Genomic DNA, 12,355 nt, shown 5'->3' with positions numbered 1-12,355 from the left:
GTAATTAAAAGCCAGTATTCTAATACATACGTGGCTGTGATGAAGCTCCCCTTTGTCTGAAGTCTCCTGACCGGAAAACTTTGAAATCAAACAAACATTTCTTACTTGCTCAGCAAGAACTGGAGAATCTGTTTTTACTTGTTCCAAAGGAGATGAAGCTTTTGGATAACTCTCATCTTGACTATTCTTCTAAAGCAAAGTTAGAAACAACAGACATGGCTAGTCCAACGGTGAGATTTACTTTTCAAAGAGGCATTCAAAGATACTAAACCACACTACATACAAAGTGGGCTAAGCACCCAATCACTGTTATACTAGTGTAACATTTTGCTCATTCAAAGGACAGCAAAGGTTAAAAGCCAACAAGAGGCCACAAATCTTCGCTGAACTTCAGAGATGGTGGTCTGCTAGCACAGCAGCTATTAGTAAATATCAAATCTTCTGTAGTCCCAACATACTGCAAGTACAGACTGTACTAAGCAATTACAAATCCAGATTAATAAGTGTTCTCTACAGCCCAGATTTGAGAACTCAGATTGCAGAGAAAGACTGTTAAGTACGAGTTACAGGAAAGCTGACAGCAACACAAGCCTCCAGCCTTAGAAGTGTTTCACTACAAGCTGTAAAGCAGCAGCAGCCACAGCTCTAAAGGCAGCTAGTGCTCTGCTAATCATGTATCAGAGAAGCAATAACATTTAAAAAAAAAAATTTGGTCTTTTCTTTAAGATTACCTCAGATGAATTTGGATCAAGCTTCTGACTTAAGTGGATCTGCCTGGAATTTGACTCTGTAACACCAAGACATAACCTAGTAAATGAACCATTACACCACTTATGGCTATCATAACTTAAGCCAGTTAAAGTTTGTCTTTCCAAAGTTAAATCTTCAAAACAAAGCCTACCTCAGCAAATATAAGTTCAGAAAACTTAAAACTTCAATTTTTATCAAAGATCAAAGCATCCTAAAACAAACAGTAGTTAGGGCAGTAACACAACCTTCTTCAACCCGGGTTTTCAAAGCTCTACAGGAGTTCTTTACTGGTGTTTGGTCACCATTTTGGTGATGTGTGAGGGAAGCAGGACAGAAATGTAGCCGTCTCTTTAAACACGTATCATTCACCCTAAATCCCTCCCAGTGAAAAAAAAAATTAAGTTTGTACTTTGCTTAAAGTGAGAATGTTTTGATCTGCATTTCCATATTCAAGTGTTAAGAGAAGCTTAGTCTTGTCTACTTATAACAGATTAAGACAGATGAGTGTAGAAGGCTTCAGTGGTTCAACAAATCTAGAAAGTTTTCATACTGATGCAGAAAGTTGAATTTCTCAAGCACTAGAAAACACTTTGTGGGGGAGACGGTGCTGAAAAACAGTCATGGCATAACTTTCATATATTAAGATTTGTACAAGTTCTTCACATTCTAGCTTATGTTCAAATCTGGCTACTACTGCTTGTCAATTAAGTTCACGCACATAAAAGTTTAATAGTAGCAGCTAAATAGATATGTACTTTTTTTAAGCTTAGTTACATGCACCATCACACTCAACAATGTAAATTCAAATAATATTGATTATAAGCATCAATAGGAATCTCTAAATATTCAGAAAGAAGTACAATTTATGCCCATACTATTTTAAACCTAGTTTCAGGAGAGTCAATGCAATCCAGAGGCAATGCAATCCAGAGAGTCACAAAAAAAACAACCCAGAGAAAGCTGTACATGCACTTCAGCAAAATCTATCATGACATTGTAATAAAGAGCTTTCTCTTCCTGGGCATTGTTTCTGACATTGCTGATGAAACAAGTTTTCAGATTTTTGGAGAATGAAAAATAGGTAACATCAGTCCCCGTGAGACTTAACATGTTGTAAGAGGGACTAAGGAGCACAAGTACCATAAATAATATGGTACAAGATATTGTGCCTCTGCTATTACCAGAGACAAGGGAACAACAACAACAATAAAAAAAAAATGGAAACATCAGTCCCCGTGAGACTTAACATGTTGTAAGAGGGACTAAGGAGCACAAGTACCATAAATAATATGGTACAAGATATTGTGCCTCTGCTATTACCAGAGACAAGGGAACAACAACAACAATAAAAAAAAAATGGAGGGAAGGAACAGCTTCTAAGAGGAGGCTACAGAGTTTGAATTTTATTTAGTTGGGGGAAAAAAAAAAAAAAGTGGAAGAAGCCAAGACCAAATTTGGCCTTTAGTTATTGCAAAGCTGATAGGACAAAAAATAAAATAATTTTAAAAAAATATTATCAGTTGCATTTAGCAAAGATTTACTAACTACCACCTGACAGCTACAGCTTTCATCTGTTACTGGCACGTTCCATTTTCTCACAGGAGAAGAAAAGCTTAGTGTCAATGAAAAGAAGCTAAAGATTGTTATAACAGACTGGGGGGAAAGGGAGAAAACCCAAACAAATGTTGACCATGTACAGCTCTTTCTGCTGTAAACAGAGGTGTTTGGGTTTTTTCAACTCCTCTGTACACCAGCTTCACCCCTCTCTCTGTACCACTGTATTTATTTTCCTGTACCACTAATTCTGAACCATGCTGCATGGAATACTTTTACTTCACTGACTCCAGTAAGCACTCTTAACACTCCTCCCACTGGCACCGTCTCCCACACTCACTAGAATTTCAACAAGATCTAATTTAGGGTAGCTCTGACAGTCTTTTTGTTTCTCTCATTCCTCTTCCCATTTACTTCCAAAACCCCAGCAAGGAGCCTGATCTCTCAGCAACATTCACAAAGCAGGAAAATGTACTTTCTTCCCCAACCACACCTTTGCTACCTTGAGCCCAGCTCAGTTTGACACTATTACTAATGATAATTTTCCCCTCATTGCCTAAACAGATGTCCCACCTTGAATAAATTCTGAGGCTGGTAATAAAAACAAGCCAACAACAACAAAAAAAGCGCCTTGATCTAAAAAAATTTATTTTTACCTTTATCCTTCTGCTCTTCCACCTCTGCTGTCCACTTGCTGTTTCTTCTCTCATTGTTTGAGAACTTTTTCTGGTTTAAATTATCCCCGGTCTGCGTAGCAGCCTGACAGACTGACTGGGTCTAAAGAAGTTTACAAAAGCAGAAATATGAATTTATATAAGAAGTCCAGTGACGCTTTGCCATCAGCTGATACAATACTATTATGCCTTCATGACACATAATACTTATCTCTGGGATAAGCAGAGAGGTGGGGAGAGAAAAAAAAAATAGAGAGCAACCTTGATCAGTATCACTCAGATTCATCCATTGCTAAATTATGCAAAGTGTCCTTGAAAAGCATTCATGTCATTAGTTTACATGACAAACAAAAACCGCTTCACTCCGACAATATCCACTTTAAAAATGACAGCTTCCTTCTGCAGGTGAGCAAACACAGCTCACAGAGAGGAAGCAACCTCTGTCCATGAGACTTTGGCCTTGGTCTGCTCTTTGGAGTGCAGAAGTGCTGTACATTTCTTCTCAATTACATCAATATAAGTAATTACTGCTCAAGAACTGAAAGGTACAGCGCAGGAAGGCACTTCCACAAAGAGACTTAAAGTCCATCTTTCACCTCCTCGTTCCTCCCAGCCTGGGTCTTGTTTCTGTTTGCCCTAGGATTTAAATCCAAAAAGCTGTTTGCTGCTAGACTGTGGCTCTTTACCCTCAGGATCTGCTCGCTCCCTGGATCTACTGAGACTCCAATCCACTGGAGAACCATGAAGAAGGAAGCCCACAGCTTCATAACCTCCTGTATCTACCATATTGACATGCCTAAAGAACTGTCATTATGGACATTAATTAGTCCTGGGGGAAACTACTATGTATGTGTCTTTTATTGAATACATAAAGCATTGTAGATTCACATATTTCTATGTAGAAAGGGAGCGTGAAGAAAATACCCTTAACTTTTCAATTGTATTGCAATGGTCTGACAGCAAAGTGACGATTGCTAATTAAAGATTCATGGACAAGTATGGAAAATGTACTATTAATTACAATGAAAAAAAGCCTACATTGGAAAGAGCAGGAAAAGCTTGTTCATCCCTCTGTTGGATCTCATAAAGCGAACGAGATTCTTCTATGGCCTGTTTCTCCCTGCGTTCCTCTGGGGACAGGCCAAAGTAGTTACAATCTCTGCTGCCGTGGTTCAGATCCTCAGTTCTCTCCCAGTCTGGTTTCCTGGAAAGGAAAAAAAAATTTAAAAAAATGAAACGAGACCACTTTGACAAGGAAATTCAATTATCACCAGTATCAAACACAATACAAACTCATGGTTTAAAAAGGAAGAAAAGAAGTAATTCTGTACCACTGCTTATATGTTTCCATATATCCCAGATCCCTTTCTGCTTACTGCAAGTTACCCACATGCATAAAAATTAAGAAAAGAATGGTTTTTGTCCATGATTTATTCAGCTCAATACAATTTTGAAAGACTTTATATCAGATGGTAATTATTAGATCATAGTTAAAAAACAAATCCCTGCATCAAGTGATCTTATCCATTTCTGTGCCAACTGAGAACTGAGCACCCCCCATCTGCTGTCTATGGACACACAACAGAAAGTTGGAGAAGTAAGATTTCTGTCAATACAACAACAAAAAGGAAAACACATGATGGTTTTCAACATCTGAGACAATGCTACACAAAATCAACATCACTGTATCAGCTTTATGAATTAACTTTTTAGAACACTCATGTATTTAGGTTAAAGGGGGAAGAAAAATGCCCTTAAAATGTTGCACGTGGCAGACTCGAGCCAACCCAGCTCTATTTATTCCACAAGGAGTGGAATCCAGAAGAGTGACAGAATAGACCATGAAGAGAGCAGCCCTGAGGAGGACTTGGGAGCATTGGCTGATGAGAAGCTCAACAGGAGCCAGCAACGTATGCCCACAGCCCAGAAAGCCAACAGCACCCTGGGCTGCATCAGAAGAAATGTGGCCAGAAGGTCAAGGAAGGTGATTTTGCCCCTCTATTTTGCTCTGGTGAGACCCCACCTGGAGTACTGTGTCCAGCTCTGAGGCTCGCCAGCAACGTATGCCCACAGCCCAGAAAGCCAACAGCACCCTGGGCTGCATCAGAAGAAATGTGGCCAGAAGGTCAAGGAAGGTGCTTCTGCCCCTCTACTTTGCTCTGGTGAGACCCCACCTGGAGTACTGTGTCCAGCTCTGGGGCCACCAACATAAGAAGGACACAGACTTGTTGGAACAAGTTCAGCAGAGGGCTACAAAGACGATCAGAGGGCTGGAGCACCTCTGCTATGAAGACAGGCTGAGGGAGCTGGGGGTGTTCAGCCTGGAGAAGAGAAGGCTCTGGGGAGACCTTAGAGCAGCCTTCCAATATCTGAAAGGAGCTACAGGAGAGCTGGGGAGGGACTCTTTGTCAGGGAGTGGGGAGATAGGACAAGGGGTAACAGTTTTAAACTGAAAGAGGGGAGATTCAGATTGGACACCAGAGAGAAATTCTCTACTGTGAGGGTGGTGAGGCACTGGAACAGGTTGCCCAGAGAAGCTGTGGCTGCCCCATCCCTGGAGGGGTTCAAGGCCAGGCTGGATGGGGCTTGGAGCAACCTGGTCTGGTGGGAGGTGTCCCTGCCCAGGGCAGGGGGGTTGGAACCAAATGATCTTTAAGGTCCCAACCCAAACTATTCTATGATTCTAGATATCTGGGTTTGTATCCAATACAGAATAGTCTCCTAGATAGGACAGAAGAAGAGTGGTGATGGTGAAAGCAGGAATTCTGTTGCAGCAGCACAATCAATCAGAAAATCACTTCCAACAAATGCAGGCAAAATGTCGTTCTCATAATTCCTTCAAGTGATCATCCATAATATGAAGCAATCCTCTATGAGAGGTTCTGCAGAAGCTGAGGGAAGATCTCAGCCATGCCCAAGAAGCACTGCAGGAAACATTACTTCAGCCACAAACAGGAAAAAAAAAAAAACCAACAACATCCAATTTCCAAGAAGAAACTGCAGTTCTGTGTTCAGTGCTTCCAGGGGAGGTGCTGCCATGCAAGAAAAAAAAAAAAAAAAAAGGAAGCTCATGATGGCAGCAATTTTGAAAAAGGGTTTTCATTAAAAAAAAAAAGAAAAAAGAATTGTTTTCCCTGTGCTTGTGTGTATTCTTAAAGACTTAGAATACTTCTTAAATAGTCAATGGCAACATATTTCAAAAGAGCATCTTGAAATAATCTGAAGCAAGCACCTGGGCTCCAAGAAGCTCAGCTGGAGCTCAAGATAACGAAGATGTTATTTTTAGTTTTACCTCACAGTTTGGGAAGAATTCCTGCCCGGAGCTTTTTGCTCAGTTGAGGTCTGATGAGGTTGGGGTCCAGAACATAAGAACTGATGCTGTCTGGTTCCCACAGTATGCTGAAGCCGAGGAGGTAGTGCTGACTGGGGTTTTATTGACTTGCTCTGATTCTTTGGCCCTCTGCAATCTGCATCTGGGATAAAGATGTGAAAACAGAGATATTTTTTAATATTTTTTTTGAGTTCTTTGGGACAAAACACCTGACAATAAAGATTCTGCCACAGAAAGACAGGTACAATCCTACCGGGCTGAGCATTCTGCCCCCATGTTGGGAAAAACTTTTTTGTCTTCTTCCCTGGCACAGTGTTCCAGCCCTCCATAGGAGAGGTCTGTGGAAGAGGTTTAAGGCTCTTCAGTGAGACAGCATGCCTGAAAAACAAGGAATTAGGAAGGGAAAAATATCTTTGAGACCAGACTGGGGCTTGGATAAATTAATATCACACGTTTACTAAGACTGTTCTCAAAAATTGAAAGGTCCATCAAAGTCCTTTGCCCTTTATAGTGAACTCAAACAATGTGTAGAAGAACAAACCTAACTTTTTTTTTTAAATAAAACTCTGATAAAGTCAATACAAACTTAGCCAGTAAAGAACAATCAGCTATTTATGAAGTGAGTATTATAATGTCTTCAGGGCAGACAGAAAAGGAGAATGATCAGAAAAAGCAATGTACTCAACAGATACACTTATCATAAACACTGTAACAGATATCAAGATTGAAAAACATTATATTTGTGTTTATATCCCAGAGCAATTACTGCATTTTTAACTGAGGATCCTGTAAGGATGTCCAAGAACCTATTGTCATTATTTGAAAGGAAGATATTAAAATCTGTAAGACAGTTCAAATCAGGTTAAGTCTTAACTTAAAAAGGGAACAATTTGTGGAACAATCTTCAAATATCACTTTTTTTTTTTTTTTTTGACAGCATGCCTGAAAAACAAGGAATTAGGAAGGGAAAAATATCTTTGAGACCAGACTGGGGCTTGGATAAATTAATATCACACGTTTACTAAGACTGTTCTCAAAAATTGAAAGGTCCATCAAAGTCCTTTGCCCTTTATAGTGAACTCAAACAATGTGTAGAAGAACAAACCTAACTTTTTTTTTTAAATAAAACTCTGATAAAGTCAATACAAACTTAGCCAGTAAAGAACAATCAGCTATTTATGAAGTGAGTATTATAATGTCTTCAGGGCAGACAGAAAAGGAGAATGATCAGAAAAAGCAATGTACTCAACAGATACACTTATCATAAACACTGTAACAGATATCAAGATTGAAAAACATTATATTTGTGGTTTATATCCCAGAGCAATTACTGCATTTTTAACTGAGGATCCTGTAAGGATGTCCAAGAACCTGTTGTCATTATTTGAAAGGAAGACATTAAAATCTCTAAGACAGTTCAAGTCAGGTTAAGTCTCAATTTAAAAAGGGAACAAATTGTGGAACAATCTTCAAATCTCACTGAGGATCCTGTAAGGATGTCCAAGAACCTATTGTCATTATTTGAAAGGAAGATATTAAAATCTGTAAGACAGTTCAAATCAGGTTAAGTCTTAACTTAAAAAGGGAACAATTTGTGGAACAATCTTCAAATATCACTTTTTTTTTTTTTTTTTACCTTCCCCCTGATAGTGGTAGTTGCTTTGTTGGGGGAGGTTGGTTTGGTGCTTTTTGTTTGTTTTTTTTTTTTTTTTTTAAAACAGGAGACTACATGAGATCAATGGGCATCCTTCTCCTTTCCTCACTTACCATGACTGAAAGTGAAGGTAAATTACCTCTTACTGAACTATACTAAAATGTGGGGGTTTTTGCTCCAGAAGAATTAGTAGAGCTCAAAAAGATTCTCAACCTGCATCCCCTCAAAAAAAACCCCAAACACCCCACCAAAATCAACTAACCCTCCCCCCCAAAAAACTAAAACCACCCCCATCATCCCCCAGAAAAAAACCAACAATAAAAATAGCAAACCACCCAACACAGGAAAAAAAACCCACAACCCACAACAATGACTTTAAACACTTATCCCAAGGTAGGGGAAAGATGACACTGATCTAACCAGCAACTTGGCACTCTCAGTATGAAATCAGGCCCAGGTACTCAATAAACAGAAGCCATGTGCTTTGTTGGGCTTTTAACATGAAAAGCTTGACACAAATTGAGCATTTAATCACTGCACACAACAAGCAACACTTAATTAGGATGCTGTCAATCTGTTTAGGATTGAATCTTGTGCAAAAAAAAAAAAGTTCTAATACTAATGTAGCTACTGTTTTACTCTGCAAGCAATATCCAGACTATTTTGCACTAAAGAAAAAAGTCTGAAGTGACAATTAATGCAGAACCCCTCTTTCCTTTTTTTAAGCTTAATCTGTTGTTTTCCTAACAATTTTATAGTGGTACTGGTTCAAGTAAAGAAATAAGATACGCTTCAGGGGCTGAAATTGACTCTGAACTAAAGTAATGCTGCAGTTACCAAGGTTCAGTTTGGCACCCTTTTCCAAAAGAGATTAAGTACTTACTTTGCTCCAAGCTCTTCTACAAATACAACAACTGGCCCATTTTCTGAACAGACTTCTTGAATATGGGCGTTATAAAATTTCCCATTATGGTCTAAGCGCACCTATAAGGAAAAAGGAGGAAGAAAACAAAAAAGCTGCATTAGCTTCAAAGAAGACAACAAGAGGCGTAACTCTTTAAAATATCAGCAATGTTAAGAACAGAACTTTTCCTCTGGGCAACAATATTCAATCCATATCGATTCTTCAAAGAAATTAAAATACTATTTAAAAAAAAAAAACAACAGAAAGCTTGCTGGTAACACTACTTAATGAAACATGGCTTTCAAAACTACATGAGAAAGTTAAAGGAATCAGTGTATCAAGACACTGTCCAGATTTACTGAAAACACTTCCTCTTAGAATAAAATCCAAAGCTCTTCCTTGTTAAAATCCACATAAAGAAAAGAAAAAGCCATTGCTAACTTCAGTGAAATTTAATTACGACCATAAAGAACACCAATTATTTCTGAAGTTATCCTTCAGAAGATTTTTTTTAAAAACAAACAAACAAAAAGTTACTCAGACATGATCAGTGTTACTTGTCTGACTGATATTCCACCTTCTTAAAATTTTTCTGTTAAATATAAAATAAATCTCAAAGTTCTACTACATTTGGCTTTCCAGTTGTATTAATTTGGTCAACTCCACTTTTCACTATTTACTTCACCTTCCCTTCCCATTTATTTACCACCTTGCCACATACATATAACATTTGACAGAGAGTTAATTGCCAGAGGGTTTTTTACTAATAATATCTGTGCCCTTTAGTACATACTACACAAGAGTCTTATATATATCTTATATATATTTAAGCCTGTACTATTAAGCAATAAGTAATCAACTCCACATTAGGGTTTTTTTGTTTGTTTTGTGTAGAGTTTTGAGGATTTCTGGGAGTCCACATTAGGGTTTTTTTGTTTGTTTTGTGGGGAGTTCTGAGGATTTCTGGGAGTCTTCTTTGTTTTGGTTTGGTTTTTTTGTTTATTTTTTTTTAAAGTTTATAGATGTGTTTTCCCTGCAATTTATTTACTATACTTAAATCCATTACACAAAAAAAAGTACAAACTGAAAGAGCCTCCATGCTGCAGGACAGTATTAATAATTTAAATAGATGGTCAAATATCCTAGAAAGAACTATATTTAGCCAAGTACCATCAGTTTACTTAACACACCTAAGGAGATTAATCTAAAATCTGAGTAAGACAGAATTTGATGGCAAATCTTACTTCTTACTAAGCAACAATTTACACTATGAATTTTAATAGAATTTAAAGAGGAATTGTGCAACACTTTAAATACTTCAAGAGGAAGAACCACCCAAAACTTCAGATCTTCAGGATCTGCAGTAACTACACTGAGCTGTATTCCATTACTTGAAAGTTATGAGATTAGAACAAAGCCAATTTATGTAATCATTATCTCCAAAGCTGAACATAAATACATGAAACTGTGATGTTGGTTTTTTATATGACAGCAAACACTGAAATGTCACTCTTCATTGTACAACTGCATGCACACCAACACTTTCATCCTGCAGCAGTACGATGAAGCAAACGCAGCCATCGGCAAAAGATGCAGTGGAGATAATTGTTAGTTTTATAAAAAACAGCCTTACCCTACACTTTTGCACATCACAGGAATAACTAACTGGCTTATGGAGCCCACTGAGAGAAGAACAGAGCTTACCCTGAACCGAGTAAACTGCCCGAAATACACCTGCTTCTCACGCAGAGATTAGCGCTCTACAACACCGAGCAAAAGACTTGCCATCAGACAAGCCTGCACAAACTTATTTGCATACTTAACGTTAAGGTCCACTGTCATTAAAATATATTTTTGAAGCTAACTTTGCCACTTTTTGCACTGGTCAGATGTTCTATTACATGCCTTTTCTCCACATACGCTGTACGTCATGAACACTGCCAAGAGTTAAATAATGAGCATACGCACAGTTGAAGACACAAGCAAAGAATATTCAGAAAGTAGCAATTTTATATAGAAGTAGTTAACAAAGAGGGAAAATTGGTATCTTGAGCAAGACAAAACATAAATGTCTCTATAAGTCAACGCTACTTACTTTACATTTATCTCCAACTGAGTATTGCATGCCAGCAGCAATAGAAAAATCTTGTTTTTGCTGATCTGTAAACACATGAGCAGTAATACACTGTTAGTTTAAATACACCAGAAGAGTTACTTTCTTGGTGCAGTAAAAATGCAAACCAGAAGGTCAGGCCCTAAATCTGCACACTGACCCGTGTGAAGAACACCACTCCCTAAACCCAAACTGACATTGGCATCACTGTTCTTCAAGAAGGCTTCACTTTATATATCAGCTTGCAAAAGCTGGAACTTTTAAGTATTTGGTTACTTACCCCATTTGGATTGGAGCCAGACATCGTATTCAACATTTCTGTAAACCAATGGATTGAGTGATTTAAGAACTTTTTTAGGTAAGACCAGCAAGGTGGGATTCCCATTGCTCTTAAGGTGCTGTATGAAACAGAACAAAGTGCCAAAAGGTCAATTACATAAAGTTTCCCGTTTTCAATCACAATGCTCAAGCTTTAAACTGAAATATAAAGCAGCTGAAAATACATAAAACAAAGAGCTCTGAAGAAATAATTCCATGGTGTTCTTTTAATCACACCAGAACAAAATTAAGAACTAAACAGCATTAGAAAGGACACTGTCCACCTTTTGGTGCATCAAAAGCAAACATTACTTTTCAAAGAAATAAGTAGCTTTTAAGATACTATGTGTTAGAAAAACTAGAAACTCAAGATTCTCTCATGACATTAAACACTGAAAAATGCAGCAGACTACAAGTTATTAGGAAGAAAAATAAATCTTAACATATAAAATACCTTGTTGCCAGAAAGAGACTTCAATCCATTCATATCACTAACTGTTGTAGCCTTACTTCTGCAAAAGGACAGAAGTGAGCTGTGATAAGACAGTATTAATAAGGCCCAGACATCAGGCAAGAAACATTTTGGAAGCAGATAAATATATCAAAACTACCACTCTACATATTTTTCCACAATAAGCATATCACAGAACAACTTCACCTCTTCAAATAAAAAAGCTAAGTCTAAACCAGGAACCATATTTCTATATCATATAAAGCTAAAATAAAATTTTTGGTCAAGTTTCAGAAAGGATAACTTATGTGTACAGACTTAGCCACCACTTAAGAAAAGAAAAAGTGGGGGAAATGGGGCAGGCAAAGGAAACAAAAATTTCCTCTAAAATTTTTGCAGAAAGAAGGAAAGGACACAGAAGGAAAACACAGCAAAAGCAGACATTAAAACAAACAAACTTAAAACCAAAAATCATTCCACTGGTTAACTGGCATCAAGCACTCTAATTTACTCTTATTCTCTACACCTGACATCATTGGAAAATGACTTTCCACAGAGAAAAAAAAACAAGTATTTTTCCCTACAGCAGTTGTAGGCAACTGTCAG

At 37.8% G+C, this 12,355-nt stretch overlaps 1 protein-coding gene across 1 annotated transcript in view; it reads right to left on the bottom strand.

Annotated features, from left to right (window-relative positions):
• The window catches only part of OTUD4 (OTU deubiquitinase 4), a 64,092-nt gene that overhangs the window by 35,761 nt on the left and 15,976 nt on the right, over nt 1-12,355 (bottom strand). Inside the window, exons 9-18 of the mRNA XM_014949896.1 lie at nt 11,753-11,810; nt 11,261-11,378; nt 10,963-11,027; nt 8,847-8,947; nt 6,563-6,687; nt 6,271-6,451; nt 4,017-4,182; nt 2,961-3,081; nt 732-787; nt 106-189 (exon numbers count right to left, since the gene is read on the bottom strand). Of these exons, the coding sequence (XP_014805382.1) occupies nt 106-189; nt 732-787; nt 2,961-3,081; nt 4,017-4,182; nt 6,271-6,451; nt 6,563-6,687; nt 8,847-8,947; nt 10,963-11,027; nt 11,261-11,378; nt 11,753-11,810 (1,075 nt within the window). The remainder of the gene's footprint in view (nt 1-105; nt 190-731; nt 788-2,960; nt 3,082-4,016; nt 4,183-6,270; nt 6,452-6,562; nt 6,688-8,846; nt 8,948-10,962; nt 11,028-11,260; nt 11,379-11,752; nt 11,811-12,355) is intronic.

This window comes from Calidris pugnax, unplaced genomic scaffold (assembly GCF_001431845.1).
Source record: "Calidris pugnax isolate Ruff unplaced genomic scaffold, ASM143184v1 scaffold42, whole genome shotgun sequence".
In the NCBI taxonomy this organism is placed as follows: domain Eukaryota; kingdom Metazoa; phylum Chordata; class Aves; order Charadriiformes; family Scolopacidae; genus Calidris; species Calidris pugnax.
The sequence above is the reverse complement of the archived record's forward strand: the minus strand, read 5'-3'. Positions and strand labels throughout refer to the sequence as shown.